General features: G+C 40.6%; 3 protein-coding genes and 1 long non-coding RNA gene across 18 annotated transcripts in view; 2 read left to right on the plus strand and 2 right to left on the minus strand.

Moving 5' to 3' along the window:
• NR2C2 (nuclear receptor subfamily 2 group C member 2) overlaps window positions 1-2,526 on the minus strand; it is a 42,748-nt gene extending 40,222 nt beyond the window's left edge. For 6 of the 8 annotated variants that reach the window (XM_021409914.1, XM_021409917.1, XM_021409915.1 and 3 more), the window contains exon 1: window positions 2,199-2,526. The gene's annotated coding sequence lies outside the window, so the exon portion shown is untranslated. Of the gene's footprint in view, window positions 1-1,874; window positions 2,012-2,198 lie in introns of those variants that run through there. The other 2 variants (XM_021409910.1, XM_021409912.1) reach the window with 1 other exon arrangement.
• Window positions 784-5,456, plus strand: LOC110405029. Its single transcript, XM_021409928.1, has 2 exons — window positions 784-1,670; window positions 1,824-5,456. The coding sequence occupies exons 1-2, from the start codon at window positions 1,182-1,184 to the stop codon at window positions 2,007-2,009; spliced, it is 675 nt and encodes a 224-aa protein (XP_021265603.1). The 5' UTR covers window positions 784-1,181; the 3' UTR covers window positions 2,010-5,456.
• The window catches only part of LOC110405032, a 111,368-nt gene continuing 98,018 nt past the window's right edge, over window positions 5,866-19,215 (plus strand). Inside the window, exons 1-2 of the long non-coding RNA XR_002442645.1 lie at window positions 5,866-7,157; window positions 16,259-16,414. This is a non-coding gene — a long non-coding RNA (uncharacterized LOC110405032). The remainder of the gene's footprint in view (window positions 7,158-16,258; window positions 16,415-19,215) is intronic.
• Window positions 11,679-19,215, minus strand: part of FGD5 (FYVE, RhoGEF and PH domain containing 5) — a 113,684-nt gene continuing 106,147 nt past the window's right edge. For 7 of the 8 annotated variants that reach the window (XM_021409897.1, XM_021409894.1, XM_021409902.1 and 4 more), the window contains 6 exons: window positions 17,893-18,030; window positions 17,402-17,504; window positions 16,218-16,348; window positions 15,668-15,796; window positions 13,673-13,821; window positions 11,679-13,059 (listed from right to left, as the gene is read on the minus strand). In XM_021409897.1, coding sequence (XP_021265572.1) covers window positions 13,023-13,059; window positions 13,673-13,821; window positions 15,668-15,796; window positions 16,218-16,348; window positions 17,402-17,504; window positions 17,893-18,030 — 687 coding nt within the window. In that variant the 3' untranslated portion in view covers window positions 11,679-13,022. The remainder of the gene's footprint in view (window positions 13,060-13,672; window positions 13,822-15,667; window positions 15,797-16,217; window positions 16,349-17,401; window positions 17,505-17,892; window positions 18,031-19,215) is intronic. The other variant, XM_021409895.1, reaches the window with a different exon arrangement.

Genomic DNA, 19,215 nt, shown 5'->3' on the forward strand with positions numbered 1-19,215 from the left:
ACTACTAACAGTAGCAAAACACTTCATAGAAAAACACGTTCATGTTCGCAGCACAACACCCTCTCTCCAAACTCAACTTCTACAAAGTTAATGTTGTTTAAAATGCTACAATTCATTGAAGATTAAATCCTACTGTGGTAAATTAAATGTGTAAATGACTGCATATACATCAGTGGAAGACTATTTGTAACACCTTATTACCGAAACTGAGGCATCCCCTGTGTAAATCGTACTAATGCTACTTTCTCATACACCTTTTCATTTTACCATTTCCTCCAGGCTTATTTAATACTGCAAGTTTCCCAAGCTGTTCAGTAATCCCTTTTCATTGTTGTTTTGAAGTTATTTCTTAAGTCAATTAAAAAACCCACTACATGTTCATGTTTTCTCAGTGCTTTAAGATGAAGGAAGGACTGAAGATGAGATTTTGTTCCCAAGAATACCTTTTTAAGACTCATTCAAGTTTTCCCTGCAATAAGTCTCTTAACAAATTTGCTGCAAGTGTCGTTATCCACCAAAATTCTTTGCATTTTCAACTCTTCCATAATGACAGCGGAGGCTATCAAAACAAATTCAACTGGAACCTCAGGGACTATGCACAGCCACACCAGGTAAGCCTGTTAATAATGTGACTCTTGAGAGAGCAACACAAAAAGCAGAATCTGCTGCCTAGCAAAACCCCTCAGCAGCAGACCTCAAAGAAAAAAAAAATCCCCAAATAAAAAAGAAAGAGGGAGAACACAAAAACAGCAAAAAAAAAAAAAAAAAAAAAAAAAAAGGACCTATAGCACCAGGAAAGCAATTCCACTATAACAGATGGCAGCCAACTGAACATACATCGATCTCCTGTTAAAAACAGGAGACAAAACCGTTTCTCTCAGCCTAAGTTGCAGACCAATCTCGAAGAAATTTGCACGCTCCATTCAGTGCTTTATGGGGTCAATCCTACAAGTCTGACACAAAGAAAGGCCGAGTTTAGCTGTACGAAACGTTTTCCTGCTACTCAGTGAGGCCGCCCTCTTCACGCTACGTGCCCGACCCCGCTGCAGCAGCTCGGCATCTCCCAGCGGGAGCCTGGAGCAGGAAACGGGAAGAGGGTCCGGCAAGTGAGGCTCTACTGGGAACCTGCCAGATCCTACGCTACGTGCGGTGGTAGGAAGGCAGCAGAAATCCTTGCAACCATGGATAAGACAGAAAACAACAAACACAAAAACCCGAACAGGAGCAGCTCCAACACTTCCGACAAACGGCACGCCCAGCCGCGGACGGAGATAGCCTCCCCACCGCCCATTGGCAGCACTGCCCCCTCGGCCCAACGGCACCGCCCCTTTCCTCTGCAGCCTATCATTGAGCTTCCCCGGGCACACGGCGCCCTGCGGCCACGCTCCTCCTTACCGCCTCCTCTCACAGCCAATGACCTCACCGAAGAGGCAGCGCTCCTACCCGCGCTGCTCATTGGCCGCGAGGACCGCCTGTCAGGCAGCTGGCGCCACCCCTCGAGTAAGAGGGAAAACACCCGAGGGACGCGAATGAACACAAGATGGCCGCGCTGGCAGGCGGCCAAGTCCCAGGCGGGGCAGCGGCCGCCGCCGCCATTAGGCCCCCTCCCCTCCGGTATCCCCTTATGTCAGGCTAAGAGAGTACCACGCACGGCGCTGGGGCAGCAGCCGGTAAGATGGCGGCGGCCTCAGCCCCGTATGCAAAGTACCCACCGCCCCCTCCCCTCCGCCCTCCCGGTGGCAAAGGTAAAAGGGTCGGGTTCACGCCGCCGCCTCCGCCCGCTCAGACTCCATTTTCTCTCTCTATCCGCGGCTCGCGCTCAGCATCGCCACGACTGCGGTCCCATCGGCCCCCAGACGGCGGACGGCTCTCACCGAGACTGGACCGGCTCCGGCCTCACGAGGCCCATATCCCAGCACAGCGTCTCCGCGCTGGGACATCGGACCAGATCATCCCGGCGCCGCGACGATCTGCCCTGTCTCCGGGAGCCGTGGGCCGGCCTGCGGTAGCGCTGGCTGCCGCTGCGCAGCGGCTTATGGAGCTCTAGTGCCCCCACCTCCCCAAAACCGAGCGTTATTCTTCCCCTCTACCGCTCGCGGAGGTGTTCCCGAACGGGAACCCGATGCCCCCTCCTTCATCTCCGTCGCGACGAAGAAGCCCGGACGGCCGTCTCCATTTAAGAAAAAAACGATTTTTACCTCAGGAATTGGCGCCAAACGTGCCCCGGCGGTGCCCCGGGCCCGGGCGGGCCGGCGTTGGTGGCGGTGCCCAGCGGCGGCCCAACCCCCCCCCCACGAGGGGCGGCGGCAGTGGGGGCTTAACGGGGTCCGCGGAGCGGTAGAGGGGGTGGAACTGTGTTATTGGGAGGGGGGGAGTGTGCGTGTGTGTGAGGGGGTGGTTCTGTGTTATTTTTCAGGGCCCTGTGAAAGGTCAGAGTTCGTGACCCCGCCTGCTGCCGCCACCCGAGAGCGTTCCAGCGCTTCCTCTTCCCGGCACCACGCCGGCCGCGGCCCCCTCCATCCTCTCGCGGGGCGGGGCCGAGGATGGCGACGGGGAGGGGCGGGGCTACCTGAGTTGCTTCGAGCGTTCGCGCCAACGCTCCGACAAGTAGAGCCGGGCCGCAGCCTGCTCGGTGCCGGGGGAGCGGGCCTTCTACGCACGTGCGCGGCAGGTGGCGCTCGTCTCCGAGAGCGCGTTGCGGGCTGCTGCGCGCGTGTACGTCGTACTAAGATGCTAAATCAAAAAGATTTGATGCTTTAAGGCCACCCTTCAGTAGTCTTGAATTTTTGTTTAATTTTATCTGGCTGTTGTCACTGATTAGGGCTCCGCCCAGTGGAGCTGGCTGTGAAGATTGTTCTGTTTCTGAATGTGTGACTGCAGGTGTGGTCAGGCATCTTTGCAGCATACAGTGGAGGTGCTTTAGGAGTTCACCGCTGTTAGGGGCTTGTCATCTCTGTGGCTATTGAACGTGAACTCGTGGGCCCAGTTCTGTCATGTTTGTAGTGGTTTTTTTTTAACCTACGCTTATCACAATTATCCAGCTTAATTTTAGTACTTCTAGTAAGTTTGATTTATGTCTGGTTAAGGACTTAAGGAGTGGTCAGATAAACGGTAAAGCTGGAAGATGGGAAGTGACAGTAACTCTTGAAGGCAAGAGTGTGGAAGAGAGAGAAGATTTTTTCATATTTTCCAAAATGTGGATATGTACATTCCTCCAAAAGAAGACTTTTCAAAGCATATTTGCATATTTTTTTCTTTGTAAAATGTAATTTTAAAGTGTAAACACTTTTTTTTTCAGGAGTGTGAGGGTAATATACCTCGATGAATTTTCAATGTCGTCATAGTACCCTGATTTGTGAAGTAAGTTAGATTTTAGGATAGGACTGTATTTTTCTTATTGTAAATCAAGAATAATGAATTGTGGAGCAGACTCTATGACCACAGGTTGTCTTTTAAACTGATAATTTGAGTGAAAAATGGCAATTTAGTGCATTAAACTTTGAGATTTACATCTTTTGGAGCATGAAATGTTTACATGTACTGAGGGACGTGGTTTAGTGGCAAATACTGTGGGTGATAGGTGGATGGTTGGACTGGATGATCGTAGAGGTCTTTTCCAACCTTGGTGATTCTACGACTCTACAGTGTAAGTAAACTTAAAGCAAATCATAATTTTGCCTTTTACTTGCTATTCTTAAATATGTTTATCAGAACTCTAATCCGTTTTCATATATATATATTTTTTTTCCCACACCAGTTGTGTTAATGGTTAGGTAGAAAAGTACTTCAGTCTTCTGGTCAGAGAATTCTCTTACAGGATCTAGTACTACTTCTCAGTGATCATGTTCATCTGTGCAGTCTTCAGTGATAAATTGTCACATGCTGAATAAACAAGAGAGGAGAAGTCTACCATGAATAAGGAAGCTTTTAATTTTCACACTTTCTTTCTGAGCATCAGAATATGTAGAATGAGGAGGAAGAAGACTACAACGTGTTCAGTGAAATTTATGCTTTATTCAGAAATATCTGCAGTTATTGTTTTCATCTTCAAGGGAATAGTGTGTTGTTTTTCCTTGGTAATGAAATATATTCTAAATTCATTTGCTCAGTAGCAAATTTTCTTGCCTGAGCCTCCTACAAAGGGAGGTCCTGCATTTCTGTAGCTTTGGACTGTTGACTCCAGGGCTCATAGATACTTCACTAATAAACTTGCACACCCTGCATCCTTTATCTGTTTGACAGACAGTCTGGTGGCGTAGGTAGGAAGGTTTCTTCTCTTCCTCACATATATAATTACAGTTATGATTTCTTAGCCTTTTAAGGCATTCTGCTGCTAATGTGATTAAAAAGCCATCTCTGACTCGTCATTACATTTTTTTGATATGAACAGAGTTCTCGTTGAAGTAAGTTTGATAATTGTCTGATGCAGGACTGGAAATAAACGTTTATGTCTCTGAAGGCCATCAAGTCTTGTCAAAGATCCATATGTAATCACGGATGATTAAATAACTGCAGTATCCTTTCATTACATATTAATAATCTGTGGTAGCTCAAAAGAAAATGGAAACATTTGCCTCCATAAACTGATATTCCTGGTTTTGACAGATTCTCTTGGTATTGCAATATATACTGGCAACCAAGTCCATGTTTTCTGTGAAATAATTGCTGTAGCAGAAAGGAGCAGGAGATGGGAAAAGACTGGCAATCACTGGAATGCTGTGTACATAAAGTGAACGTGTGCTGATAATGATTTCCAAGCATGGTATTTCTTTATCCTGTTGTGCCTGAGCATACAGCCTGCTTAGCCACAGGGCTCTCTCTTTTAGAGTTTGTGCACTGTGAGAATTTTTGTTTGAGAGGAGATTGCAGTGAAGACTGTGAAGATTCTGAACGTTTCTTGGGTTGGAACTTAACTGATGTAGTGGTCAAAAGAGAGGTTTGTTTCTTTCTTTTAGATCTATTTAATGGTATTGTGCTTTTGATCATGTGGCTCTTATATATTTTTGTTAAAGCCTGAGATCTGAGATAATTTGAGAATTGGGATATTCAGTGTAGTTCTGAATGTAACCAGTAATTCTGTATAGTTTTGAATGTTGTCAGTGAGTGAATTGGTTACTGTCTTTGCTGGAAGGAAATGTAGAGAAATGCTTTAAAGATGTATTTTCTTTTGAGTTGCATGGGAAATGAAAATGCAGTAATGAGAATTGTATATCTTATTAAATAAAACCTGCAGATGCTATATTGAATGTTTTGGACTGTAGCTTGAAAATAAACCAAATAAAATTGGTCATCACAATGAGCAATCACTTTGTGTCATGAAACAAAATGCTCCAAGCTGTGAATTGATATCTGTGAGGATTCAGAGGGGAAAAAATGTAATCAGAAGTTAAAACTATGTGCTTTCATGGGGGGCTGTTTTGTAATTTGATGCAAATAAAAATACTGGTATCTCTGAACTTGTGTGTATGTGATTTAGTTTGTTTCCTATGCTTAAAAATAGTGAACAAATTCTTAGTTATGTAGTGTGTTGTACTGTCTGTATCTATTTGAAATTTTGGAAATGTTAAATTCCGATCTCACAAGTAATTCATAGTGGTAGGGAGAGGCTGGTGCTTTTCTTATTATCTTTTGGGGGAAGTCCCTGGAAGTAGCTGACTTAAACATACTGCCTATGCTCTAGTGAGCTTATTTAAAGCTAGGAACAACTGAAAAACATCATGACTCCAAAATGTTGTGCTAGAGCAAATGGAAGATAACAAATGGTTATATGTTCTCTGGTGTTTTTCTTTCATTCCCTTTTCTCAAACTCCTCTTCCTTCCTTATCAATAAATCTCTGACTGAAAGGAAGAATTAAAATTGCTGAAACCAGAGGTGAATTGCTGCTCTGTGCTTCTTTGCTGCCTGCCTGGCAGGTTGAGGAAAGTTTTAGAAGACAGGAATTGTCTCCTTGTTCTTGTTTCTGCCACCAAGAGGACAATTTCCTCTGAGTGAGCTCTGGTATGGAATGCAATCTCGCTTCCCATGCATCTGCACCATGCCCATGGATTAGCAACAAACAGTGCAATAAAGAAAGCCACATCAAGAGCGCAGTTTGCTGCAGGTTATTGCAAGAACATCAGTGAAATGTGGAACTATCCTGCATGCCCTTCTTTAATAAACAATATTGTATTAGATAGTGCTAATTATCTAATTTGCTAAATTTATATATGCAGACTTCAAAGGGAGTGTTAGTAGAAAGTGTTTGTATAGGCCCATTTTGGGGTTAGTTATGACTGGACAGAGAAATATGCTGGAGGTGAAAAATGTTGAGAGTCTCAGCTCTGATAAGTAAAGGTTAATAACTATACTGAGAGTAAAGAAGATCTATCCATCTGCCACACTGAGGAGAGTTGTCCTTGGACTGCAGCCAGATACTGACCCTGCTGCTTGCTTTTCTCTCGATGGGGCAGAGGGTGAAAATAGGATAAAACAGCCTGCAGGTTGAGATAAATCACATAGATACATGTACTGTTATAAATCATATATAAACATATACTGTTACAGGTGAAACAGACGTGATCCAGGGAAAAATAATTTAACTTCTAGTTAAAATAGATGTAGATGCTAAGAAACTAAGACAAAAACTAAAGCATCACCTTCCTCTGCCCACCTTTTCCCAGGCTTAACCTCATTTCTTCACGGCCGACACACCTCTGCCTTCTCCCGCCCACCTTCCAGCCCCGGAGCAGCGCATGGAGGGTTAAGCCTCGTACATACCTGTATTTTTCTGCCGCCTGTTCCTCCTCACACGTTTCCTCTTCTCCAGGGCGCGCTCCATCTCCGCGGCCGTTCCTGTCAGGCGGACCTGCCCGAGGGCGGGCTCCGCCTCCGCGGCCGTTCCTGTCAGGCGGACCTGCTCGAGGGCGGGCTCCGTCTCCGCGGCTGCTTTTTCTTAAGGAAGTATTAAACTGTTCCCGTCCACTGTACAGAAGGTATCTAAGTGGTAGCCTTTTTCAAAGTCTGCTCCCAGTACCATGGACGTTTTCCGTTGTACTTTCTATGCAATATCTGACCGAGAAAATGCTCTGCAGACTACCACAGAAGCAGAGGAGGGGGAGACACCTCTGTAAGCGGCTTCGCGTGCGGGAGAACAGATTGACTTCATCATAGATCAGAGGTGAGGTGGGAAAATGTACAGGCTCACAGAGAGGGAAGGATTGTTTTAGATGTGGACAGAACCATTGACTGCAAACGTTGGGCTGTATGTGTATCTGTGGCACAGGCCACAAACCTTCCTCTGGTCATGGCGGTGGCATTGGCGGTGAAGATACATTATGCCTGAGGAGGGGATCAGAGGTTATGAGGGGCAAAGAACTACAAAATGAAAGCAGAATTTAAGGTTAATTCATGTGTTTTAAATGTTTGTGATTGACAGAGCTCTGCTGAACTTTTAAAAGTTGTCATTTCATGTGATTGAAATTCTCACACATTTTTCCTGAAACTTCGTAGGAAAACGTTATGAGCAAAGCTGCTATTTAGTATGGAAGAACTCAGCGTGAATATGAATTCAACAGAGTTATAAGGACTAAGATTTTAACAGTATAAACTATTCAGTCTTGTTAATGCCATATTCAATTTAGATCTCTTTTGATGTGTTTAGTGGATGATTTTCAAAATAAGATCTTGTGCTTTGTGTCTAGGTTTGAGCATGGCCGTGCTGCACTAGGGGAAGGTAGTGGCCTCCATCCTGGGGTTATTGCCCTCATTTCTCCTTTGTTCTCTCTTTGCAAAATGAGTTGCTGCCTGCTGTAGGCATTGTGGACTGTAGAAAAATCTTACTTCAACCTGAGTTCCAAATAGCCTTAACTGCACTTCCAAACAAACTGCTATTTAGCTATTGGCAAGGTGTTTTATTCTGGAATAAGGAGAAGTAATTCCTTGGCTTTATGATACTCACGTACTGACCAGAATTGCAGTACTGCTTGTATAGGGGGTACTTGACGCTTATGTACAAGGAAATGCTGGGACGAGTGAAACAAATACTAATTCTAGATTACTTACTGATTTAAAAATAATTTTTAAAAAGTAAAACTAAAAAATAGAAATTAATGTTTTATAAACCCAGGGAAAACAATTTTTAGCACAATGCAAGAAATAGAGCATTCCTTTGAATGTGCAATTGCAAAGAAGCAATGTGGCTCAGGCATTCTTATGCACTTCATGGCATTTGCCTTTGAATTTTTCTCTCTAGTGATTCTGTGAGCATGAGTGAAAACAACTTTAGTTTAAAATGGTAGAAGACATGGTGTCCACTCTAGAAGGACACTGAGAATGCAGGGGAATCCAGTGACTTCCCTCTGTGTTGAAATGCCATGTTTATATTGCCACCAGATCTGCTTATTTTTCAGGAGCTTGAGTACTTCTGCTATTTTCCACCATCTAATTCACTGCATCAGAGCTCAGCTGATTCCTTTGTCTTGTGTTCCAGCTTTTCCGATGGCCCTCTTCATGCTACTGAGGTCATTGCTCAGTTAATCCTGCCTGCACATTTAGGCTTGTAGGTGGCTGTTGTCTTTTTATTTGATACTATGTCACAGTCTTCTGAAAGTACAAGTGAACCGGCCTGGTTTTTAAATCCTATTTAAAAAGGGAAGGCACTTATGTGGTTGAACAGAGATCAGTTTCATACTAATGCACATGCACAGCAGTTTCAGGGTTTCTGAGGCAAAACAGAAAGTCATGACAATGCAGAGATTAAGTAAGACATCCTGTAATGTGGTTAAACAATTTCAGAATTACTCTGTCTTGCCGCTGTGGTGAAAAATACAGGGAAATGTGTTAGGAATCTGAATCAAGTGCTGTGAAAACTAATGTATGTAGCATACTTTATGTGAAAGGCTATCCACTTTTTTTTTTTTTTTTTTTTTTTTTTTTTTCTGGCTGGTTTACCACCTTCTTTTTTACAACTGGGTAATTTTTTAAAGCTCTTGATTGGCAATGAAGTCCCACACTGACTGCAGCTGTTAGGTTTGCCAGCACGCTGCATCTGGTTTTGGAGAGATTGGAAGAAAGGCAAAAATGTTCTAGATAGCATGCAGAAGTATGGAATGTATAACATACATGATACCATAGTGTAGTCCAGGAGAGCATTTGGCCATACTACATGCTTTCAGATCCAGAGAAAGTGTCATGGTTGTGTAGTCTTGCTATGCTTTGTCATTGCTCTATCTGCTGTTTGTGAGAATTGTATTTCTGACTACAGGAATTTAAACCAGTTGATCTAAGAAATCATTGTTTATCATGTAGTGGCTGTAATTTGAAATGAAACTTTGCTGAGAATAATCTAGAAATGTTTTCTTAATTTTATTATTTTTATATAATTTATTAACAAGTATAATATTTGTAAAAAGTAGCTTTAAGAGAAACATGCTGTATATTAAGGTCTGCGAATGGCAAGAGCAGTGTAAAATCCTAACCCTGTCCCCAAATTCACCTGAAGTGATTTCAATTTGAAATACTTAGCGTGGGACCTAACTGCCCTGCAATGGCTGTCAGGATGGATATAGAGTCATTTCACTTCCTGTGATGTTTTCTTTAAGAGGACGCTTATCTGTTAGCAAGTACTACTGTCAAGAACGTAGCACATAGCATGTGAAACAAAAACGTAGACAGCTGCTAGTCAGTTTCAGCTGTCCTTCTAGTTTCTTTTAACTTAAAGAGGAGTGAGGAAAGAATATACAAATCTAGTATTACAAGTAAAAAGATTAAAAAAAAAATCAGAACATGTTTATTTTAAATGTACTCCATGCCTTTCCAAACCATACGTAGATTGGAAAAAAATTGCAAAACTTGTCAGGAAACAAGCTATTGCAACAACCCAAAGAATATAAAATTATTGTAACTTAGTAATAATAATAAAAATAAAGCATGGCAAAGAATGACAGTGTTGTTTCACGTTAATTTTAAAGGTTTCCTGGTGTTCTTTATTCTGTGGAAAGGGAAGACTTTCAAAATATTTGTGAAACAGTGCTTTCAGGAAAAATCTACTATTATTATTATTATAGTCTCCCAAAGCAGGACTGTAAACCTGCCCTGGAGTCTAGAAACTTTCTTCTCAAAACTTGTTCCAGTTGGAGTCTTGATGTCACTCACACTGAAGGATCTCACTGTTCTTAATGCACAGAAGTTTATATGATATGTTAAACTGTAAAGGGAAATCATGAAGTTAGATTAGTGTTTTGAGATTAACACCGGGAATAGCTTTTTCTCCTGTTTCTATGGGGTTATAGCCAGAGAGGTGTTTGTTTCTTTTGTGCCAAAGCAGCATGCAAATGGGAAAAGCCCGTTTGGTGTTTGTAGCTTTGTGGTGTTCACAAAGGAGGATCAGCTCGGGAAAGGTGGTAACCCCAGGGCCTTCTTGCCCTGCAGTACTTGGTTACAAGGGCATGGAATCTTGTCACGTTGGAGCACTTTGATTTATACTTTGATTTGGAAAAAATTATAATAACTGTATAAAAAATGAATTTTAAATAGGCATGTACTGTAAGACAGGTCTAAATACTGGTTGCAGATAACTGTTAATCAACTTAATGCTTTCCAGCAGGTGGCAAAATAAAAACACACTGAAACAACAAACAGTGCCAGTTTGCATCTAAACTGTTGACTGACTAGCTAGTACATTGTGCGTTATTTCAGATTTTTTTTTAATGTTTACGAAGTCATGAAAAAAAGAATTTTTTTCAGAGAGAGCAACGCTTGGTATAAGTTAGGAAGAAATGTTACTGAGCTGCTTGCAAGTGAATGGCACAAACTGTCCAAAAACCTCTATTTTAATGTTAAAACTATAAAAAGTGTTTACTGGACTAGCTCTGAAGTTAAGACAACTTCTGTCTTTGGTGCTTAGCTTTGCTCAAATTGGGTTTAGTGAAACTGAAAATATAAGGGTGTTTTTGTTTTTTTTGTTTGTTTTTTTCTTTCTTTGTGATATATTAAGACTATTTATATCTGTAACTGGAGTAGTGTTGACAGGTAACCTGGCTCAATGAGTTTAAATATACAGTGGATTGAAACACTTGTTCGTTGCTATTGTCTAAATCCTGTCTTCACCAGAAGACCTCAACTGCTCTCTTCTGATTTGATGCTCTCAGTTTGTTAGAGAACTGGTTAATACCTGTGTGTCCGTTAACCATAACTGGAATTGGAGTTGAGATAAAAATAATGTAAAGGAAAAGCCTGTAGAACTGCAGTTATATTTTGGTCTTTTATTTTTTCCATGTTATATTTTTTTTGTTTGGAACTATGGTTAGAAATCTTACTATGTATATCTATCAGTAACAAGGCTGAAGTTCTAACATGAGACATACTCGATTTCTGTTTGCATATGACAGTCTGTGTTTTATGAAACTATCAGACTCAGATGTATCATAAACAAAAAAGCCCTCAAACAATACAAGTATGTTTTTATTTAGTGGTAGACTTGTATTTGTTTTTTAAGCTTGTCTAGGCGATAAGTTTAACTACCTTCATCATTTGGACACATATTACAGACCTTCAAAAATACAGAAAATTCTAGCCAATTTGTTAATAAAAAATTGAGGTATTCATTAAGCTTATTGAAGAAAGGAAAAGTGAAGGTAGTAAAGTTTCGTCCCCTCCCCCTGCCACACAACGTATTTTAATGTAAGAAAGTTCTTGAGCATTTTATTTTTGTAGAAAGATATATTTTAATCATAATTGCCATTCTATTCGCAGTCAAGTTTTATGACAAATACAGATCACAAAATCATTTTATTGCAATGATTATAACATCACTTCTCAACCTTCTTTTAACAACAACCAACCAAACAAACAGAAAAAGAAACAGAAACCAAAACTCCAGAGTTTGACATCTTCAGCTAGTGTAAATGCAGCACACATCTGAAGTCATACTGCCACTTGGCTGCTGAGTCCAGCCCTGGAGGTGTAGTAAGATGGATTTAACCAGAGGAGTTCCAAAGCACACTTATCAAAGAAGGTTCAGACAAGTGCATTTCACCCCACCAGCATATTTCAGATGATGCACTTGTTATATGGATTAAACTTTTGATGACATTTTTCATAACAACAACAGCAGAAATATCAGGAGGACTGAAAATAAAGATAGAATATTTAAATAAATGATATAAATCTTAACACTGCTACGTAGATTAGTGTTAAATAAAAGTTGTCTGTAAGTTTATAATAAATTAAAAATATCCTTTGGGTTTGAATCTGACATGGTATTCAGGGTGACATGATACTATTCAATGTCTGGATTGCAGAGCAACTATAGTGCATTTCAAAATACTGCAGTGATATGAAAGTAAACACTAAGTTATACAGTGATTTGTGTCGAATTATAAATGGATAGTAAGTAATTATCCTGGATCATAGCTAGCGCAATGCTGGTAGACTGGGTAAATTGAGTATTTTTGTACGTTCCTTTTCTGTAGAAACAATTTAGCATATGCAGGGCATAATTTCATGCTGGCATTTGTTAATGGATAATAAATCAGTCCACCAAACTCCCTGGAAATATGAAAAGATTAAACTGTAGTTGAATGAAAATAATAAAGTGCTTTAAATGAGTATTTGTTGCTTACTACATTGTTTTAAATTTCATGGTAGACACCAAAACCAACCCAGTGAAATATGATAGTGCTCTACAGTAAGTAAAAGTGACCCTGTTGCTTACTGTAGTCAGTACTTCCATGGCTCTTTTTTTTCTTTAATGTTAAATTTAGCTTACCATGGGATCATAGGAAAAGCTTATAGCACAGGTTGAACTTGCACAGGCATAAAGGTCACCATAAATATTCCCTATTTTAAAGTTTTCTTTTGGGAAAAAAAAAAAGTAAGAGGAAGGGGAGGAAGGAAGCAGACAGCAATCTGGAAACAGTTCATATCCAGTGTTTGTAGCCAGTTTGCCTGAAATACACCGTTCAGTTTTGTAAGACATAAAAGGATTGCTTGGATTGTATAGAAATTGGAGAATTAGTATTCTAAGTCCATTGAGTGATAGCTGCTATAATATGGATGCTTCTTCCATGGCTTCAATCCACCTAAAAAGGGCAGGAAAGAAAGAGTGGTACGTATAAAATTGTTTCTTTCAAAAATACATATTTTAAGAACATAAAGCCTGAAGAGGACTGTGTTTCCCATCATAGTTCCAGTGAGAAGCTATGGTTTTGTGATTATAATACGAAATATGAAGCCACTGAATTATGTTTAAAAGCAACAAAACCTCCCATAAATACAAATTTCCTTCCTGTTTACCTTGAGGCACTGGCATTTTTATTACGAGTTTCATGATTATTTTTATCACGTGGAAGTAGTAGAGTAGCAATAAGCTGTGAAATCTGAATAATTATTTGTTGATGAGCAAACTAAGAGGAGGATAAATAGAACACAAATTGGGGAAGATCCCATAAAAAAATCACATTTGAGTGGAAGACTATGATTCTTGAGGCTCAGCCTTCTTTCTACCTAAACAAAGGAGTGAAAAATGGTAGCTTTTTCATCACTAAGGGCAGTTGCATGCAACTGGACTTAGTCAACACTCTGAAAGCAGTTTGTTTCCTCTGTTAGGGTAGGCACCTGAAGCAAAGGAGAGGAAAAACCCTACATAAGCTTTTGGACCTACATGCTCGCTAGCATGGAACTCTATTCCCTTACCTCTGTGCTGAATGGCTATCATCTGCTCGGAAGCTATAAAACAGAGTTTGCTTGTGATAGAGATGGAAAACTGTATCCATGCATCCTTCCTCCTTTTCTGGGGCAACAGTGAAGCCCAACAAAGGCAAACTTTCTGTGGCAACTTTGTCCTGAAAGCAAACAAAAAGCGAACCAAAAATTAGAAAGAAGCTTGTGGCAGTTTGAGGGCTCTTTCTGAAAAACAGTCATGATACAAACACTGGGCTGCAAAAGCAGTAGTATGAATCTTCTGCTGGACCGGTGGCTCTTAAACAGGAGCAATGCCAGTTTACTGCATGTGTTCATACAGTCTTAGACCTCAACCTCAGCAGCACCTCTGAAAGTCCAGTTATTTGTGGCCATCCAAAAGATCAAATTACCCATTACTTTAATGATTTTGACATAATGGTCCAGGAAGCAACCTATGAGGTTACTGGCAATGTGGAATAGTACAGCAGCACTTTTGAAAGCTTGAAATGGGGCTCAGTCTCAGATGTGTTACTTTGAACTATTTTTTTCTAAATGCAAGTAGTAGTCTGCTTTGTAACTTATAATTTCCTTTCATAGCACTAGCAACTTTGTTTTAAAAATCTGCACATCAAATAGCATGCTCACTTGCAACAACTCTGCTTCAAAATCTCAGAACTGGTGATGCAATTCAGTGTTAATTTACCCCCAATAAACAGCTGTGGTTTTTGTTTGCCAAATTCTGCTTTATGTAAGTTAAAGAAACAATAAATATTAATCAAACTGCATCTTAGCTGTCCCTGAGAGCTGCAATTTTGGTCACTGCGTATATACGCGTATGTTGCCTTTGCTTCTGCTCTTAGAGGCTCAATTGTAAGCTGGGAATAAAAAGTATAGCTAGCCATCCATTGCTCTTTCCCTATCACCAGACTAGAAGCGATCGCTTCTAAGATTAGGGGAGATAAGTGTACTGAATACAAAACTGGATGCTAACAGTCTGAATTGCTGAGTTCAGCAGAAGCTAAGAGGCTGCAGGGCCTTGGAAAAGATGTCAAGTGCAAGATTACGTGGTCTAAATGTAAACAAAGCCGGTAGAAAAACTAAAGAGGTAACAAACTATACATCAGCACTACTGAAGAAAGCTGTTAAGTTTTCAATAATGGCCAAATCATGATCACTTTTGTGCCTCAGTCTCCTCATCTGTTTCAGAGGGATAATTAATGATGCTTCATGCCTCACACTGCTGAGTTAAAGTGATGGATATTTGCAAACTGTTCTGAAGGCTTAAAATATCAAATATTGCTGTTACTACAGTTCTTGCATTCTGTGTCCAGCAAAATATCTTTTTATGCTTCTGTTTACAAAATCTGTCAGTTATAACTGCTCCTTGTATTGCATTTTCTTCAAGTTTATCAGTACTGCAGCTATTCAACTGGAGAAGAAATAAAAATGTGAAAAGGGACTGGGATGAGAAAAAAAGACATAAAATAGTCTATTGGAAAGCCAGCCTCCTCCTCAGCTATGAGGAGGATCTTACAGGTCAATATAGAAAGCAGTATTCCCACCTCTGCAGACTATCCTATCTTTCCCTGTTGATACTAGTAGGATAAGTATGTCTTATTTACACATATAAGACTCTTCTCCCCAGCAGAAATGGATTATAGCACCACATATCTAAAAAAAAAAAATCTGTCAATTACCTTGAAATCTTTATATGTAAATACCTAGGCTCAGTTTGACAGTATATAACAACATGAACAGCAAAAAAAAAAAAAAAAATCAAATAGTGAAGGGCAGTTTGTAAAGAGGTTGCTGAGATCCACCCAGGGATGTGGCTGAGCCCTTCAGCTAAAGGTTACTGCTTAGGGACAGAGTCTATTAGAACCAGTTCTCAGAGGCAGTTGGCTGTGAGAACCACCATTCATACCTTTCACTTTTACTTCTGCTGACTGCAGAGCATAAAGGATAAAATTCAGTTAAGAAACTGTTCTAAGATAGATTGCACAGTACCTCATTTGCTATGTAGGTGTAGAGGACTTTGCCTTTGATAACAAACCAGCGTTTCTTCCAGTGTCTTTTGCCTCTCTTACATCTGGTGAGGTAACCACTGATGGTAGCTCCCTCTCCTGAGGCTGCCACCTTGAAGGAGAGTGGGAGAAATCAGGATTTCAGCAGAGGCTTTTTCTCTCCTGATACTTTACATGGAGAAAGTAATATCATGCTTATGTTATTTCTGGTGTTTTTTTTTTTTTTTTTTTTTTACTGTTTGGAGATGTTAAACTTTGTTCTTGGTAACATGGAAAATGTGCAATTGAAATGTTACTGAGAACAGCAAGTTTACAATTGTATTCTGAGAAACTGAACTTGTCCCTCCTCCCAGCTCTTTTTGGTGGGTGAGGCGGTATATTAAAAAATCATGCTTCCAATAAGAGAGGACAGTCCTTTGTCTGAGCACCTTTAAGATGTGGTTATATTTTGGACTTTGCAATGTTTTTATATTAATTTATGTTAATAACTTATGACTTGATTTCATTTGAGAAATAATAAAGCTTAGTCCTACCTCTGTAAGAGCTGATGGGATCTTCTTCTGTTTCTTGAAAGATGAGTAATGGATATTGTGGAAGACGGAAGAGAAGGCACTGCTTGAACACCTGGATGAAGTTGGAGGGAAGCTCACACTTAGTGGCCGCTCTGAAAGATTAAGAAAATTCAGAAGGGAAGAAAGAAATGGATGAATTGGTATATGTCATACAAGGGGTAAGAGATACACACTACACTAATGCAAACAACTATTGAAAACACAGTGCCTCCTCCATAGCTGGATTTTATTTCAGCTTTTCCTTCAAATTACTCTGTTAAGTTTGGTTAGCTTGCTGGATTTCACAGCATCCTAGAGTACTGGTAATAACCTACAGCTTCATGAAAGCTACCTGAAAGAAAATGTGGCAAGGATACAGCTTGCCTAGGTTCCTTTGGATGACATCCCTTCCTTCTACTGTATTAACTGCACCACTTAGCATGGTGTCATCAGTAAGCTTGCTGAGAGTGCACCCAGTAGCACTATCCCAGTCACACTGATAAAGGTGTTGAAGAGCACCAGTCCCAAGACAGATGCCTGGGGAACACCACTCATCATTGGCCTCCACTTGGATATAGAGCCATTTCCCATAATTACATATATAAATCCCTCACCCCCCAATTTATCTTTGATTTGGATGTGTATTTAAATTAGAACATGGACTCATATAGTGTGACAGTAATACATAGCGTTCTGGTTAGGCAGTAGCTCTACTGTTACGAATTTCTGCTTTCACCTGTTTTCAGATTAACTTCCCATGTGGAAATGCTCTTAGTGGGTCTGCACTTCACCTCAGCATTCCTTATTGGAAAAGCAACATGGAAGAGGACTGAGTGGGGTACACTAAATCCACTGTTTTCCTGTGATGGATAGTTCGCTAGAAATGACAGGGAACAGCTATCAGCTCTAATGTTTACATCTCACACTTCTTGCTGTTATTCTGGCTTATCAAAAGGCCAGAGAAATCCTCAGAGAACTTGGCTTGCTAAAACAACTTTAGCTGCCTTACAGTTTGGGACTTCTGGGACCTCAGTACACATGAATTGTAGTTGAAATGAGAAATCCTCTGTCACAAATGTCAACATAGTAGGCAGGTGCTAAAACCATCTCCATTATACAAACAAACAGTAGATTTGTCAATTTTGCCAAGAATGGAGGAACTTTACCTCTTTTCTTCAGTTCCACATAGCAGCTGTCACAGACTTTGGCTGCTTGATCTCTGAGGTACTTCATAGGGTACTTGTTTCTTGAACAGTTTCGACATACAATCTGCTCCAGAAAGGAGATTTGCACGTAAATATAATTTTAATTGATATATATGCACATATAAAACAAATCCTCTGAGTTGTTTAGGAGAGAAGAATGGATAGTGGAGCAGATATAACTTTGCTACATCTGTGTCAGCCAGAGTAAATCTAGTGATTGAACGGTAATTACTGTAGATTTGCACTGTTCAAAGCCAACCAGAATCATGCATAGAATGATGACACTAGTCATTAGAAACCTGACTACCTAATATAGCAGTGCATTAACAGGTTCTGTGGAAAGTCAAATTCCGGTCTTGATATTGCAACAAACTTGCAGAAATTACAGTGGTGGTAGCCAGCATCTTAGTAGTGTGAATAAAGTCTCCCTGAGAAGCTTCTACAGCTCTTACCTTCCCACAGGCATGGCAATGATGTCGCCTCAAAGTGAGGGTAAAGTCACAGCCACAGTTCATGCACATCATAACGTGGGATACGGGTACCAAAGTAGGAGGCCTCTCACCCAAGGGTATTCCAAGCCTTTCCCGTAACTTAAAATCAAACAAGAACAAATCAAGAAGCATCCACACTCCCAAAGTACATGCAGTCAGTTCTCCTCATACCGCAAGTCTCTCATTACAGTTCACCTTCACCTGCTAAAATACTCAGTTTTTCAGTTCTTAATGCAGTGAGATATAGGTGCAGTAATACACAGATTCTAAGTACTTCAGCAAGAGCCTCAGCACTGAAAGTCTATGGCCATCAATATACAGTGCTGTGAAAGCCAGAGTCAGAACAGATAACGATGAATGTAGATCTGTTATTGGACAATCTTCCACATGAGGCAAGGATCTTATTCACTGCATATGCAAATTGCAGGTAAGGTCATGAGTTAAAGCCCTTTTTTCTTAGCAGTTTCTGAAATACTAACCCTAAAAAATTCTGCAGCTCCATAGTCTTCAACAGCAAAGAAGCTCAGTTCATTATTTTATTACATCTTGAAGCAGTTTTATGAATGTGGAAGAGAAAGTAGCAAAAACTAGTAAAAACTTGTTTATTTTCCAATGCAAACCATGATGTGCACAAGGAGGAACTTGTTCCCACACAATCCAAATCTGACCCATGCTTTCCATGGCTGATCTGGATATATGGAAGCAACTACAGTAAATGTATTTACTATTCCCGTTTCTTGGAATGCACAAGGCTGCAGTTGTGCACGTGTCTTTGCCTGTGCTACAAGCCTATGGAGCCATGGTCAGTATGAAATTGATCCCAGTTTTTTTTATATATATACACATGTGTATTTGTGTGTGTATAAAACAAATGACGCACAATGCAATTGCTCACTACCTGCTGAATAATGCCCAGCTAGTTCCCAAGCAATGGCTCTCCTCTCCCCAGCCAATTCCCCCCAGTTTTATCGTTTTTTCACCTGCTGTCACATGGTATGAAACATCCCTTTGGCTGGTTTAGGTCAGCTGTCCTTGTACTATCCTCTCCCAGCTTTTTGTGCATCCCCAGTTCCCTCTGGTAGTACAGTAGGAGAAGCTGAAATGACCTTAGCTCTGTGCACCACAGCTCAGCAACAACTAAAATAGGATGCATTGTCAACATTGTTTTTCTCTGAAAGCCAAAGTGTAGCATCATACCAGCTACTACAAAGAAAGTCAGCTCCATTCCATCTGAAACCAGGACAGGAATTTCCACCTATTTTTAGATAATTCAAGATAATTACC

Source organism: Numida meleagris, chromosome 11, assembly GCF_002078875.1.
Source record: "Numida meleagris isolate 19003 breed g44 Domestic line chromosome 11, NumMel1.0, whole genome shotgun sequence".
NCBI lineage: Eukaryota > Metazoa > Chordata > Aves > Galliformes > Numididae > Numida > Numida meleagris.